The 16956-nt window shown below is 36.3% G+C and overlaps 1 protein-coding gene across 9 annotated transcripts in view; it reads right to left on the bottom strand.

Moving 5' to 3' along the window:
* ZMYM4 (zinc finger MYM-type containing 4) overlaps positions 1–16956 on the bottom strand; it is a 151977-nt gene that overhangs the window by 52001 nt on the left and 83020 nt on the right. For 6 of the 9 annotated variants that reach the window (XR_004032557.1, XM_003273400.3, XM_030823400.1 and 3 more), the window contains 3 exons: positions 10523–11044; positions 8720–8781; positions 8187–8357 (listed from right to left, as the gene is read on the bottom strand). The exons of 2 other annotated variants lie outside the window; for them this stretch is intronic. Coding sequence is in view for 6 of the 7 variants with exons in the window: in XM_003273400.3 (XP_003273448.1) it covers positions 8187–8357; positions 8720–8781; positions 10523–11044 (755 nt within the window). In the remaining variant the exon portion in view is untranslated. Of the gene's footprint in view, positions 1–8186; positions 8358–8719; positions 8782–10191; positions 10374–10522; positions 11045–16956 lie in introns of those variants that run through there. One more of the 9 variants, XM_012511280.2, reaches the window with a different exon arrangement.

Genomic DNA, 16956 nt, shown 5'->3' with positions numbered 1-16956 from the left:
TAAATACATAGAGAAAAGAATAAATACCTAAAGACATCCAGACATTCAAGACATTTTACTACCACTATATAGAGGTGGAAAATGTTTAAAACATTAATAAGAAATAATAAAATACAAAACAGCAAGCAAACTATAATTAAATATGGGTATAATATGTATATGCTAAGAGTGTAAGATGGAAAAAAATGAAAGTACTTAGTCTGTGACACTACTATTTATTATTTTTGAAAAATCTTTAATTTTATTAAAGTATTATAAGTTACTGTTTATTATAAAAGTAATACACAATCACTATAGAAAATTTAGATAAATAAAAATAAGAAAAAAATTAATCATATTTTAATCACCCCAAAACAACCACTGTTATTCTTTGGGTATATTTCTTTCCAGTCTTTTCCCCTCCTCAATGAAGAGGTTTTATTTCTTAATAAGCTGTAATTGTACTACATATACCAATTCTTATAAACTGATTTTTTGCTCATTTGAATCATTTGAATGTGTGTATATTAGTATATATTACTCCAAAATAACTTCTAATGGCTAAATATACCAGTGTTTCTAAAACTCAAGTCCAAGAATCCCTGAGGTCTACATAGTCTGAAAATTCTAAAAGAATGCTGTTTAAATTTTGTTTTTATTTCAATGATTTTTATGTGCATGTACATGTATTTTAAGTCATGAGTAACCACCATGTAACTGAGTTCTACTACAACTTTTCAGTGCTGTTTGCTTTTTACAATTATACGATTGCATTCTAAAATCATTACATAATAGATTTAACTTTCATTTTAATATATTGTTTATCATATTGAAACATGCAAAAACTCTGCAAGACCACTTATTCTTGGAATTCTGGAGTATCTCAGATATATCTCCTTTTTTGTGATGGGGAGCTGTCGGCACATTACTCAAGTTTGAAAATACAAATATGTATTATTTAAGAAAGATAACATATTACACAGAGATGTGACTGGGATGAGGTGAGTGAGGCACATGCCTCAGGTACAAAATTAAGGGGGCACCAAAAACCTCAGTAATGAAGATAATATTTTAACACAGTATTTTTAAAAATCAAATTTATGCAAGGTTCATGATGAGCAAAATATTAAAATTTTAAATAAATACCAAATCAGTATTACTGATTTTTTCCTTCTGCCTCAGGCTCCAATGGCCCCACATGGCACCGAGATTTTATAAGCACAACACAATGTTGGTCCATTTAATGTTTCCACATATTCAGTACAATCAGTAATGCCACGATGAATATCTTTGTGACTATTCATACTCCCATATTTAGGATTATCTCCTAAGAAAAGAATTCCTAAAGTGGAACTACTAGGTAAAAAGATACATAGTAAAGGTTCTTGATACATAATGACAGGTTGTTTTCCTCCCCAAAAAATGTTCTTAATTATATTTACTCCAGTAATTTATGAAAAAACACCATTTAAAAGTATTTTCCCACTTTGTTTCAATTTCCAGCTATTTTTAATGTTCATTTACAAAAAGTACATTATAATGGAACAGTATTAACTCTCAGTAGCATTTGTTATCAACATTTCCTCAATATGTACTGAGTTAAAATTTTATATATTTGTTTCCATTTTTATGCCAAAAAAATCTGACAGTCTTTACCTTTGTGATTTCTTCTATCTCTTACAAAGTTTTATTTCCACATTAAAAGAATAAGAAAATAGTTTCATTTTTATAATAATACATTCCTTTAATCCAGGGATCAGCAAACTTTATCTGTAAGGGGCCAGATAGCAAATATTTTTGACTTTTCAGGCCATATGGTCTCTGTCCCAACTACTCAACTCTGCTCTGGTAGAGCAAAAGCACCCACATAATATGTAAATGAATGAATGTGGCAATGTTCAAATAAAACTTTATTTATGAAAGCAGTGGGTGGAAAAACAAAAAAAATAGGGGGTGGGGGGGCTGGATTTGGCCCACCACTGATAATTTGCCAACCCCTGCCTTAGTCCATTTGGAATTTACTCATTTTGATGTATAATGAACATTTTTCTTTTTTGAGACAGAGTTTCACTCTGTCACCCAGGCTAGCTCAACCTCGGCTCACTGCAACCTCTGCCTCCTGGGTTCAAGTGATTCTCCTGCCTCAGCCTCCCCAGTAGCTGAGATTACAAGCGCCTGCCACCATGCCCGGCTAATTTTTGTATTTTTAGTAGATACGGGGTTTCAACATGTTGGCCAGGCTGGTCTTGAACTCCTGACCTCAAGTATCTACCCGCCTCAGCCTCCCAAAGTGCTGGGGTTATAGGGCGTAAGCCACCATGCCCACCTCTTTTTCTTTCTCTAAATAGTGAATTCCTTTCATTTGCCATTGATAAATATATCAAATTCTTAAAAAATAATGTCTGTTTTTGGGCTATCTCTTCTATATCATTTTCAGTCTGACTAATCTGATGATATCATGCTATCCTAACGAAACTAACTGTAGGATGCTTATGGCCAGGCGTGGTGGCTCACACCTGTAATCTGAGCACCTTGGGAGGCCGAGGTGGGCGGATCACCTGAGGTTAGGAGTCTGAGACCAGTCTGGCCAACTTGGTGAAACCCTGTCTCTATTAAAATTACAGAAATTAGCGGGGCATGGTGGCACACGCCTGTAACCCCAGCTACTCAGGAGGCTGAGGCAGGAGAATCACTTGAACCCAGGGCGGTGGGGGGGCAGCGGCTGCAGCGAGCCAATACTGCACCACTGCACTCCAGCCTGGGCGACAAGAGAGAAACTCTGTCTTTAAAAAAAAAAAAAAAAAATTAATTAATTGTATGATGTTCAACCATTTAACAGGGTTTGCCACATTCAACCTCTATCCATTTTTTAGAATATATGTGTAATAAGTGTGTGTATGTGCATGCCTATTATTCTTCCACAAAACTTCATAACCTAACCATTGATATTTTCATCAGAATTGCGTCAAATCTAAATCTCGATTTTTTTTTTCTGAATTGGAGTTTCACTCTTATCCCACAAGCTGGGGTGCGATGGTGCGATCTTGGCTCACTGCAACCTCTACCTCCCAGACTCGAGTGATTCTCCTGCCTCAGTCTCCCGAGTAGCTGTGATTATAGGCAGGCATGCACCACCATGCCCGGCTAATTTCTGTAATTTTTGTATTTTTCAGTAGAGACAGGGTTTCACCATGTTGGCAAGGCTAGTCTTGAACTCCTGACCTCAGTGATTCGCCCCCCTCGGCCTCCCAAAGTGTTAGGATTGATTACAGGCGTGAGCCACCCCACCTGGCCTTAAATCTTAATTTAAAAATAACTGACATCTTCATATTTCTTACATTTAAAAAGATGGTCTCTTCATTATTTCAAGTTGTATCTGACATAAGTACTTTTTAGTTGCTGCTGGGAATAGTGTATCTTTTTCATTATATCATCGAACTGGGAAGTTTATTTATAGAAGTATTGGTATAATTCAACTAGGTACTCCACTAAATTTTCATGAATTCTATTAATTCTTTCATAAATATTCTTAATAGCAAGTGATAATTTTATTTCCCTTTTTCCATTATTTTTTCTTCTAATTTCTTTAACATGGATTGAAGTAGAAATCCAACAAGAGTTAAATAATAACGATGACATCGCAACTTGTATTCTTTTAGTAATATTAACAGAAGATTTCCATCATTTTACTTCAACTTCAATAACTGTTATTGATCTGAAGTAGTAGTTCCTTACCACGATCAAGAAAAAATCTATTGTAAGAAATGTTTGAATTACATGAGATGTCTTTTGGCATCTAATAAAGTGACTATTACAGATACCCTTATTTGACCTGATGATGAAATATATGTATTAAAAGATTTTCTAACATCGACTAATCATGACATTCCTTTATTATATAGTGTATTAAAGAAAATTTCCTTAAATATTTTTATTTTAATCTCCGAAAACTCCGGAAACAACCAATACTCATTGGCATACATTAACGTCTCCAGTCAGCTCTCTTAGTCTCTGTGATGGCTACTGCAAACTTCTGCTGGATTCCTTTAGCCTTGAGTACATATTATTTATGTAATATAGTAAAATAGTATACATCTTAAGTACCGTTTGTATGGTCCACAATGCCTTCAAGGCACAATCATGTTTGGTTTATGTTTGTATCCTCCCATGATCACTAATTTTACAAGTATTTGATAAACAAATCAATGACTAGCAAAATACTAATAAATATTTTCTGAGAAGTAAATATCTAATTGGTAACCCAAAAGCTTTCAGAAGCAGAAAAACACATGCCAAAACACAAAAAAATTCCTTTACCAATACCTTTACCTTCTTAGTTTACTACAAATGAAGATCAATATTAATATCACATGAACGTATTTTAGAAATGAGTAACAGTTTCTATTGCCAAATTAACTCAATATGGCTAAAACAGCCCCAACATTTGAATTATTACATTTTCTTTCCAAAACTGTATGAATCACTATTATGACGACAATTAGTTCATTTGCTTTCCCATTTTAATTGAGTTCTTTCAATGAGAGACTACACATTAGCTCTTCCTCTACTATTATGAGCAAGAAGAAAAAGAAAACATGATTTTAATGTAGTATTCACTGAATGTACAGTTTTTAGACCCTATGGAAAAGGCAAAAGAGGAAAATGAGGTCTCTGGCTCTCTTTAAAGTATCTATTTTGAAACCTTCCCAAGGTATTTTAAAATTAAACAACTTTTATTTACAGAAAGATTGGTAGACTAAAAAAAAAGACTTTGATTATGTCCCCAGATTGGCTCCTTCCTGGCCATGAGGGCTTGAGTAACTAAATCTCTATATCTCTCAGCTCTCCCATCTACAAATGTTAACATCCTCTACTCTGGCCATCTTATATAGGGTTGTTAGGAGAATTAAGCAACACAGTACGTGTAAAAGCATCTTAACTGTAAAAATACTACAGAAAACATTATAGAAACATGCAATAGAATTAGAATGAAGAAATGAAACTGAGAGACCCAATGACATTATGCCCGTAATAGAGGCAGGAGGACGGGCAATGACTGGCAAATCCAGAATATCGTAGCTGAAGAAATAACCAAGAGCAAATGGGTAGAGGAAGTTAAATACATATACACACATTTCAGCACCTTGTTTATACAGTAAAGAAATTAGGACCAAAATGAATTGTGTAAAAAAGAGAATTAGGAAGTGAGCTAAAAGCAAAACTACCTAAATTAAGCACAAAGAAAAGCCACGGGAAGTTTTGAAAAGGTGCCATAAACTAAAGCTATGATTTTATTGAACCATGAAAAAAGTTATTGGTAACTGATGGTCAAAAGTAAACGCTGACCACAACTGTAAAATCTATCAGTATTTTATGAGAGGCTAATAGTACTTTTTTGAGACTAATAACATAATACACCAGAGTTCTCTTTTCCAGTCCATGGGAAATTAATAAAAGTAATAAATTATGCAATATTGAAAGGCGATACTCTTCTAAAAGAAGGAGGGAAGGTGGGGAGGGGTGTCGAAAAGACAAGAAAAAGAAAAGAAAGAAAGAATCACATATCTAGTTTATAACATTAGAGCTGCTCTGGGGAGATTTCTAGAAGAATTATCAAAGGTCTGATCCTATAGGACTGGTATGGCTGACAACAAAAAGGACTCCTCAGGGAAAACCTAGCTCTATCCACTCACATACTGCAAGTGCCTTATTGTGGGGTCAGGGTAAAGAATGCTTTTGGATCATATGCCCAGGACCTACTCACATTACTGCTTAATTCTCAAGTCCAATCAATCAGCAAGTGAGGTTTTGGGGAAGTTCTTCCCCATAATCATGATGAAACTTCACATTCATATTCAGTATTTTATAACACATTTTATAATTCTGAATAAGTATATAAAAATTTACGTCTTTCTATCTGTTCCATCCTATTTATATTCTCCAGCCACTGGAACCTCTGATTGTGCTGAAAACAACAATACTAATAACCTTCTCAGTGTTCTCTACTCCTATTGTATTTGGTTTATGCTCTAAGTGCCGTTTTGTCCCAAGAAGTGTCACATGGTTCAAGTACAAAAGAAAGAGATGATTTTGGTACCCTGCCAGCATGCCCACATTGGGGCAGGAGACGAGATACAAGATCTGCCCTTCATACAGACATGGTTGTAGTCTTCTGAAGCATATATAGCCACATGAACTTTCCCCAGGTGTTGGGACATCTATTTATCCCTAATTCAGATATCTAAGATCTCCATTACCTGCTTCTACAAACATGCTTTTATTTACCATCTATTTAAATAGAATAGAAAAATCTATTTATATTCCTTCTACTTTCTTCTTTGTAGCAACTATACTCATATCCATCCAACTCCTATAGCTTTATCACTACCCTAACACATCCAACTTCCACTGAACGTCATGGAATTCATGCTAACTGAGCAACAATTTGACTCATATGAATCACCAACCTCTGCAATCTCCTGTTCTTCCATCTGCTTACTCTAATACGATGGTTCTCAACAGTAGATCATTTTTTGTTACAATTGGCAAGGGAGGAGGCTGCTACTGGCATGTAGTAGGTAGAGGCCACAAATGCTTACTAAATGTCCTACAATGCACAGGACATTTCCTCACAACAAAGAATTATCTGGTCCAAAATGTCAACACTGTGGAGTTTGAGAAATCCTGTCCAAAAACATCTAAATGAAAAATGCTCTTGACCAGGCATGGTGGCTCACGTCTGTAATCCCAACACTTTGGAAGGCCATAGCAGGAGGATCGCTTGAGCACAGAAGTTAGAGACAAGCTTGTGCAACTTACTCTACCAAAAAAAGAGTCTCACTCTGTCATCCAAGCTGGAGGGCAGTGGCGCAATCTCAACTCACTGCAACCTCCACCTCCTGGTTCAAGTGATTCTCCTCCCTCAGCCTCTAAAGCATCTGGAATTACAGGCACCCGCCACCACGCCTAGCTAATTTTTTGTATTTTTAGTAGAGATGGGATTTCACCAGGTTGGCCAGGGTGGTCTGGAACTCCTGACCTCAAGTGATCTGCTGGCTTCAGCCTGCAAAATGCTGGGATGACAGGCGTGAGCCATCATGTCTGGTCCCTCTACAAAATTTTTCTTTAATTTGCCAGTGCAGTGGTACACACCTGTGGTCCCAGTTACTCGAGAGGCTGAGCTGGGAGGTTCACTTGAGCCTGGGAGGTTGAGGTTGCAGTGAGCAGTGATTGTACCACTGCATTCCAGCCTGGGCAACAGAGCAAGACCTTGTCTTAAAAAAAAAAAAAAAAAAGAACAAAAAGAAAGAAAAGAAGAAGCACTTCCACAGAAGTCTGACAGTCTCAAACCCTCTAATACAAACAGAAAGATAGGAAAATATAAGCTTCCCCCAGATTAAGTGTTATTTCAGAAAAATAGCCAATTCATACCATCTTTACAAAACACAGATACCCTCAAATAATTGCTGCTATTGCATATTCATCCCTTGAACCCCTTCTTGCACTTCAAAATGATTGCAGCATCTGATATAACTTTTTTCTTCTATTCCAACAACAGCAACATCATTAACTGCATTGATAGCTTAGCTGACTTCAGGACCTCACAGTTATAAGATCTCTATGATTTTATCTCCAGAGCAACCTTGAAATAGCAGAGCTCTACCTTCACTCTTATTACTCACAGATCTCAAACTTGGAATCATGTATCATTCATCAAAGCCTCCTTTACCTTCTATCCACTAATCCAATGAACTGGTTCTTCAATCAATTAACCCTTCCAAAGATGATCTGTCCATTAACCCCTCCTGAAAAATATTTAAATCCATATATAGCCTGTACTTCATTAGCATTAACTGCAAAAGGCTTACTAGCCTACATAAACTTGATTGCACCACAAACCTATAAAATACCATAAATCTTCAACCATATCTGCTGTATAGTTCACAAATCCTTGCACTAAAATGCATTGCAAAAATCACGGTGGTATTAAGAAACAAAGATGATTAAAAGCCTTAATTACTACTCAGGAAAAGTTTCATATAGCTTGTTAATGCCTTATATGGTAATTCAAATCGCCTCAACCTTCTTTAAGAGTTTCCTTTCACGCTGTCAACAAACTATTTCACTTCTTAAGCACTTCCTCTCTCAAATGAATAATTCAATGTGTGGAACAAAAAGAAGGGGGGGAAAAAAGGTGAAATGTTTACTTGAGCATTGTCAGGTTCATCTTTAATTTTGTCTAGTAGTCCCTGCTGTGGTGCCATTGCTTTGTCATACTCATCATCCAAAGGTTCTTCTTTAATTCTAATATTTGATGCAAAGGAATTCCCCAGTTCCGAACCAATGGATTCTTTATTGGCAAATGGGTAGCTGGAATCCTAAAACACAATATAAAGGATTAATAAATATTCAGATTTTAAAATGATTCCTCTTCAGGTTTAACACCCAAAGAAAAGCTCACCGGAAATGAAGAACTCTATGGACATTCATTAGCTTTTGGATCTTATGCCTATGCCTAAAAGTAAATGTGTTATATGTCTAAATACCAAATACAAATAAAGACCCTAAGAGTTGAGGCTTTTTAGAATGTCTCCGATGATGACCTTACACAAATATTAAGCAAATAAAAAAAAAAAATCAGTGCTCTACCTAATACATTTTTAGAATTTAGAAAGTGACATAAAGAAAACTTTGACACTTGTCACAGTTACAGCAATCTACATACACACTGAAAACTTACCCTAAAGTTTGTTTCTGGGGTTTGTGGTAAATGGGTATGTAATGTTTCTTCAACTTGATTAGCTATTGAAAGGAAAAAAAAAACAAACAAACACATGTATATGAATAACAAATCTTATAAAGAGTGACCTAAAAAGCTATCATTTGATAATCACCTCTCTTTTCCAACAAAGATGCTCGTTAGAGTGAACTGGGTCCCAAAAACACCCAAAAGGTATTTTCACTCAAAGTTCTGCACAATCTGGCCCACCTAGCTTTTAGCCTTGCCCTACATTTTTTCCTTGCTCGAACCTAAAAAAAAAATTATTTTTGCTCTGAAAATTGCTTGTGTTGGTTCTCCCCCATTTCTACTTATTCTATTCCAAGTCCCCTCTGTCTATCCTAATCTTTATACAGTTTTCCAGACTCAGCTCAGTTAAAAATTCACCTCTCCTCTATAAAACCTTCCCTGTTGACTAAGTTAAAAATCATCTCTCTTCTAAGAATCCCTAAAACACAGTTTCAGTTATTTGAAAGACATCTTTTTGAACTGCCTTATGACAAACTCTTCTACCATTGTCTTTAACTGTAAATTAAATCTTACGCTATTCAGCTGGACACTGGCACTTCTACTGCCTGACTTGTCTTGTCCATTCTACTACTAGACATTATGTTCCTTGAGAAACATGACTATCATACCCCAAGAAGGGATATTGGAAATATATACTGAATTATAGAGAAAAATATAGTATATCCTTGCACAGCCTTGTACATACTCAAAAGCTGTCTTTTTAACAATACTGGTTTGTTCTTTCTACCATACATTTCCTAGCATTGTTAGAAGAAATACAAGGACTGGTATAGAATACCTGCTTTCCTTCACAGCTATTGAACATTTATTGAAGAATTACTATTTTACTACACCAGGTTAGGTCCCAAGAATACAAAGATGAGTAAGATACAATCTGGCCCTCAACTCCTACACTAGTAGGTAAGGTAAAACAAATACAGAACTACAATACTGTGTGATAAGTACTATAAATAATGAGGCATGGAAATGCTGGGGAAATACAGATAAGGAAACAATTTATTCTTGACGTAGAGCAGTTAGAATGATGACAGAGTAGAAGACGTTTATGAGTTAGGCATTGTTGGATAAGAATTACTTTCACAAGCAAATATACAGAGAGAAAATGACATGCAGGCAAATGGAATAGCAGGAGGAAAGGAAGGCATAGAAGGAAATAATGTGATATATTCAAGAATGTTAACTAAAGCTAAAGTATAGGGTACACTGGGCAAAGAGGCTCAGGAGGAACCTCAAGAAACTTCTAAAACATAAATTAGAAATGTTTTTTTTTTTAATTAAAAAAAAACCTCCCTTTCAGATAGAGGTGAGAGTTTATAAACAAAAAATTAAATTAAAATTAAAAAAATAAAATAACTCCCTAATTTGGACTAAGTGGTGAGACAGCAGTTTGAATTAGTGCTTACAGCACAAAGAAGTTAAATCCAACTTCAGGTTCCAATGTTCAACCAAAGAAAATGAACAGGTGATTCAAGTATCTTGCCTTTCTCATCAAAACATTGCAACCAGGGGAGGGAGAAATGAGGTTTAGAGCTATTTTCAACCATTTATACCATTACCAAAAGTTACTGGGAGAAATTCAGTCACTCTGCAAAGAACAAGGACAAAAGAAAAATGACAAGCTTACAATGAATTTAACCGTTCACACTTCACTTAACATCAAAAGTAATAAAAGCTATATATTATGATCAGTAATTTTTAATTGTGTTTTATGGTTCTAATTCCAACAATTATTACCTGCTTTATCAAAAAAACTGCTTTTCAACCTTGAATCCAAATCTTTATGGGGTTTATCCAACCGTTTTTCACGTTCATAAGTTAGGTCTCTATTTTTCTCCTTTCCAGAAAATGTTTCTTTGCTGTTTTCTCTTACTAGACTAAAATCTTTCCGTACTGATTTAAAGACAGAAACCTGATCAAACTGTTTAGGAAAGTCTTTTTTTAACTTATTTTGAATTTGTATTTCATTTTCATTGTCTGATTCATGCTGTGTGACTCTTCTCTCTACTTCCAAGCTATCATCAGTATGAATTGAAGAAACAAGATTGTCCTTTGAACTAAAATCCTGTTCATCCTCATTGTCACTACCAACGACTGGAATTCCTGCAAGATCCCCAGAGTTCAAAAAATAATCATCTTCATCCAGCAATGAATTTTCAGATCCTGTTTGATTCGGCATTCCATAAGACATGCTGTCAAGGGTAGGAGTTAAGTTGTGGTCTATATCTTCAGACATTTCTGTATCCATGATACCACCACCTTAAAAAGTAAAATACTGTTTAGACAAACGATAGTGCTAAAGATGACCACAATGATAAGGTCAGTCTGGTATTTAACCAAATAAATATTTTTTCAAACAAAATACAGATATTACCATAGTATTCATTTAACACTTTTATATAGGTGTGACAGATATGACTATTCCTATCTGACAAGTTAAGGAAACGAGGAGCCAAAACTTGAGAAACTACTTTAGGTTAGAAAAGAAAGCTACGTGATACAGAGAAAAGAGCACCAACTTCAGAATCAGACATATCTGTGTTGAAATCAAAGCATGATCCTGAAAATCTATGTAATCCTAAAAAGTAAACTCTCAGAGTCTATCTATACAACAGCATAATACTCACCTTGGAGATTAATCTGTGGTGAGGATTAGTGATAGTATGTATAAAAGACCTACTAACACAATGACTGACAAATAGAAGGGAATATAAAATGGTAATTATAATTATTATGGCGATTATTCAGGGAAAACTGAGATTAGCACTCAGGTCTTTGGTCTGAGTCCCATTTTCTCTGCACTAACACTAATAAACACTGATGGCAGTTAATACTTACACATAAAAATAAATTTTATCCAACCTAGAATAAAAAACTATTTACTGTTCAAAACTACTAATATATACTAATCTCTCCCATTCCAAAACAAAACAAAGCAACCCCCTAACCCTACAATGCCCTCATTCATCTTCCCTTCACAAACTTGTAGGAAAAAAATTCTACCTAGTTTGCTTCTACTTCATCTCTATCATTAACCCTTTGAGCTTAATACAATCAGTTCCCAACTTTCCACTGGAACTTTTCTCATTAACATCATCAATGATCTCCTAAGGGTCAAAGCAAATTGACTTTTTTCAATCCCTAAGTGGTGTATCCCTTATGGGTAAAATTCCTTTGGATTCTTTGGTACTCTTATTTCTTACTTTCCTTAATTGCCTTATAATTTATTTTATACTCTTCTTCTGTTCACATGGCTTCAATGTTAGTTTTTGTGCAAGATTCCTGTTCTCTTTACTTTTACACTCAGACTGAGCTATTTTGTTCACCTCCATAACACTTACCTTCGCTACTGACTTCCTAAGCACTTAAGCTTAGACCTTTCTTCCAAGATTTTGGATGTCTATATTCAACTAGCTCCTACACGTTCTCCAACTTAGCATCTCTAAAATCAAAACTTATCATATTCCCTCCCATTCCAAGCATATGCTTCTTGTATTTCCCTCAGATGGTTAACAGATTCACCAAACCAGCAGTTGCTCAAGATTTCCCCCTGGACAAATTCTGTCAACTTTATTACTTATCTCTCTCAAATCCATCTTTTCCACTTAGCACCTATTTCTAATACTCCACATCTCCTCCTGGATTCTACAATACCTTCAAAGGTATACTAATTCAGTCCACATGGATACTCAGGAAACAACCATACCCTTATGAACTCTATGCCCAAACCACATTTAATTGATACATCAGCAAACAAACTGGAACTGATAAAAATAGAGTGAGGCGAAGACTAAAAATATTAGTGGCATTGGCATCCTTACTCTTGTTTGTTCCTGAAGCCCAGTTACATCCTTCATGTGGCTGGTTCTTCAACCCTTCTCTGGATTCCATAATCCAATAAATTCCTTTTGTTAAGTTGATTTGAGTTGTATTATCTGTAATCAGGTCCCAACTGATACAGAATCCAAAGGAAAGCTTTCCTGGGCCAGACACAGTGGCTCACACCTATAATCTTAGCACTTTGGGAGGCTGAGGCCAGAGGATTGTTTCAGGCCAGGAGTTCAAGACCAGCCTGGGCAACATAGCAAAAGCCCATCTCTACAAAAAAAAATTTTGTTTTAATCAGCCAGGTGTAGTGGTACACACATGCAGTCCTAGCTACTCAGGAGGCTGGGGAAGGAGGATCACTTGAACCCAAGAGTTTGAGGCTGCAGCAAGCTATAATTGTGCCACTGCACTCCAGCCTGGGTGTGTGACAGGGCAACCCTCTGTTTCTTTCTTTTTTTTCTGAGCTTTGCTCAAGTTGCTCTCTTCCATAATGACACCAGAATTACCTTTCCAAAATATAAATCATTTCACATTACACCCTCCCTTGAGATTCTTCAATAGCTCCCCACTGCTTGAAGTATTGATTCATTCAGTACATATTTATTAGGAAACCACTCTGTGGGAGGTATTGAACTAGGTTCTATGGATAAAATGATGAAAGAGATAGCTATGACTCTTCCTCCTCACAGAGCTAGAAAAAATAAACAGAAAATTAGAAACAGTATGAGGGTAAATAATGATTTGAGTCCATAATGTCAAAGGGAAGGAGAGAAAAGCTTGTTTTTATCATAAGAACGTTTGCTAATAAACGTAGAGGCAATAATAGATTTGGAAAAATTGTCTATACTTTCTAAAATAATCAATTGAGACAATAGATAGTAAAACAGATGCTAAAATCTTAGGAGATGTATGCTGAAGAACTTATAGGTGAGCCATCTCAACGTTTCATCATTAGTAGCTGACCACATAGCATGTGCTCTGTAATTTTTCATGAATGAAAAATTAGGCATTTTATGTAGTCGGAACAATGAGTTCTATAGTGCACGAGAAGTCAATACTAAGAAGTAATATTGTAAGCAACTTTCCATATCACTACATTTACTTATTTATTTAGTTAGTTGGTTCATTTTTTGAGACAGGATCTGGCTCTGCCACCCAGGCTGGCGGGCAGTGGCATGATCTCAGTTTATTACAACCTCCGCCTCCAGGACTCAAGCAATCCTCCCACCTCAGCCTCTCAAGTGGCTGGGATTACAGGCGCATGCCGCCACATCCGGCTAATCTTTGTATTTTTTGTGGAGACCCAGTTTGGTCTTGAACTCCTGAGCTCAAGCAATCCTCCTGCCTCAGCCTGCCAAACTGCTGGGATTACAGGCATAAGCCACTGCACCCAGCCCCTTATCACTACATTTAAATTCAGGATATAGTATTTGAAGAAAAGGGTAGTCATATGGAAAAATGAGATCCCTAACTGACATCAAAAAATTTTACAGATGTATTTAAGTTTTAGGCATAAAGAAATAAAACAGTAATATTAAACTATGGAAGAATTATTTTAGTAATATTAAAGAAACTATGGGACAATTATTTTTGAGTTGCAGAGACAAGCCTTTCTAATAATGACCCAAAAAATCCAGAATAAAAGATCAAGTTATAAATAAAAATATAAAAGATCAAATGTGACTTTAAAAATGGCTAGAGATGAGAAAACACAAACCAAATCAAAAAGATAAAAAGATAAACTGATTTAAAAGGTTTTATTTCATACCACAAAGGGTAATTTCCTTAAAAGATAAAGATAGTTCAGTAAAGATACGGACAAATAACCAAATACATATATAAAAGCAAAGGACTCAAACAAGTATTTCAGAGAGAGCAAAATACTAAGGTTCAACAAGAGAAATGCAAACTAATAAAACGAGATATCATGTTCACACAGCAGGTTGGTAATGACAAAAAGTTTTGATGAAAGTCTTGCAGATGGCTGGGCGCGGTGGCTCACGCCTGTAATCCCAGCACTTTGGGAGGCCAAGGCGGGTGGATCATGAGGTCAGGAGATCGAGACCATCCTGGCTAACACAGTGAAAAACCCTGTCTCTACTTTAAAAAAAGAAAAAAAAAAAAAAAAAAAGGAGCCGGGTGTGGTGACTGTAGTCCCAGCTACTCGGGAGGCTGAGGCAGGAGAATGGCGTGAACCCGGAAGGCAGAGCTTGCAGTGAGCCGAAATTGCGCCACTGCACTCCAGCCTGGGTGACAGAGCTAGACTCTGTCTCAAAAATAAAAATAAAAATAAAAAATAAAAAATAAAGTCTTGCAGCTATGCTATAGGCCAAAATTGGGAAACTATGGCCTAAGACTAAAATATATACAAAGAAAAGTTTTTGACAGAGACCATATATGTAGGCGGCAAAGTCCAAAATATTTACCATCTGGCCCTTAACAGAAAAACGTTTGCCAACCCCTGCAGTCAAATAATGCTGGTAGGAATGAAAACTGGTACAAAATTAATAAAGAGCAATGAGGCAATATTTTTGATACTTTGAATACACAGAACTCTTGACCCAACAATTCAACTTTTTTTTTTTTTTTTTTTTTTTAAAGACAAAGTTTCACTCTGTTGCCCAGGCTGGAAATGCAGTGGTGCCATTCTGGCTCACTGCAACCTCTGCCTCCCAGGTTCAAGCAATTCTCCTGCCTCAGCCTCCTGAGTAGTTAGGATTACAGGCACCTGCCACACCCGGCTAATTTTTGTATTTTTAGTAGAGACAAGGTTTCACCATGTTGGCCAGGCTGGTCTCAAAACTCCTGACCTCAGGTGATCCACCCGCCTTGGCCTCCCAAAGTGCTGGGATTACAGGCGTTAGCCACCACGCCCAGCCCAACAATTCAACTTTTACAAATTCACCCTGCAGATATAATCTCACGAGAGTGATGAAAAAGAACATTTATAGCAGAAAAAGACTGAAAACAGCAAGTGTTCATCAGTGAGGCTAACTTAATTATAGTACATACCTCTAATGGAATATTATATAGCTGTTAAAGAGAATGAGGCAGCTTTATGAATTCCCAACATCTGTTAAGTGAAAAAAATGTTTTAAATCTTTGAAATGCACTGGAGATCTACAGTTTTCTCAGAGATGTCAATTTCTTTTTTTTCTTTCTTTCTTTTTTCGAGACAGAATCTTGCTGTTACCCAGGCTGGAGTGCAGTGGCATGATCACGGCTCATTGCAGTCTCAGCCTCCTGGGCTCAGGTGATCCTCCCATCTCAGCCTCCCAAATAGCTGAGACCACAGATGTATGTCACCACATCCAGCTAATTTTTTGTGGAGACGAGAGTTTCACTACATTGCCCAGGCTGGTGTCAAACTCCTGGGCTCAAGCACTCTTCCTGTCTTGGCCTCCCAAAGTTCTGGGATTGCATGAGCCACTGCACCTGGCCTCAGAGATGTCAATTTCTAACACAGCAACTGATTTGAATTAGCAATTTTGGTACTTACACAATAAATCTGTAGGCTGCATAAAATCTTATGCAATTAAAATATAAGTACTAGTTACATTACTCAACTGAATCAGAATTCTTCTCATCCTTGTGATCCATATAACCAAATAAAAGAAACAGTTTCTGTTTCTCAGAGCTTATATCAAGAGAACAAAACAGAACACTACGATCTCAGTAGCTGAAACACCTGAAAGCACAAATTTCTCATGGAAGATTTCTGGCTTTTAGACACTCTGAGTATGCTTGGCGTTATGTGAGGAAAAGCAAGGATGGTATGGCTGGAATTGTATGTATGAGAGGAAGAGTGATTAAAAAATGAGAAAAGAGAAATAAACAGAGAATGGATCTATTAGGAAATTGCAATAGGAAAAAACTGCAATGTATGTAAGTGTAAAAGGAAGTCGTTAGAAGAGTCTACAGACAAATTAACATAATTTATGTTTTACAAGGATCATACATTCTACATATAGCTTCTGTGTACTATGAAGTGTTCAATGTTATAGGGAGCAGAAGAATGGAAGCAGGAAGACCACTTAGGACCACTTAGGAAGCTACAATAACCCAAGGAAAAACTGGTAGTTAAACCCAAGGTAATAATAATGGTGGATGTGAAGAATAGTAGTCAGATGTGGATATATTTTGAAGGCAGAAACATTGCCTGATACATATATGAGATGCTGGGTATGAAAGGAGTCAAGAATAACACAACAGGGTGTCATTTCTTGAGATAGGAACACTAAGGGAGGACCACACTGAAAGAGGAAGAATGAATAATTTGGTTTGGGGACGGTAGATTTCGATATCCTTCTTAAATCTTCAAATGGAAATATCAAGAAGACAGT

Source organism: Nomascus leucogenys, chromosome 12, assembly GCF_006542625.1.
Source record: "Nomascus leucogenys isolate Asia chromosome 12, Asia_NLE_v1, whole genome shotgun sequence".
NCBI classification, from domain to species: domain Eukaryota; kingdom Metazoa; phylum Chordata; class Mammalia; order Primates; family Hylobatidae; genus Nomascus; species Nomascus leucogenys.
Note: the sequence above shows the minus strand (reverse complement) of the source record. Positions and strands in the feature narration are given on the sequence as shown.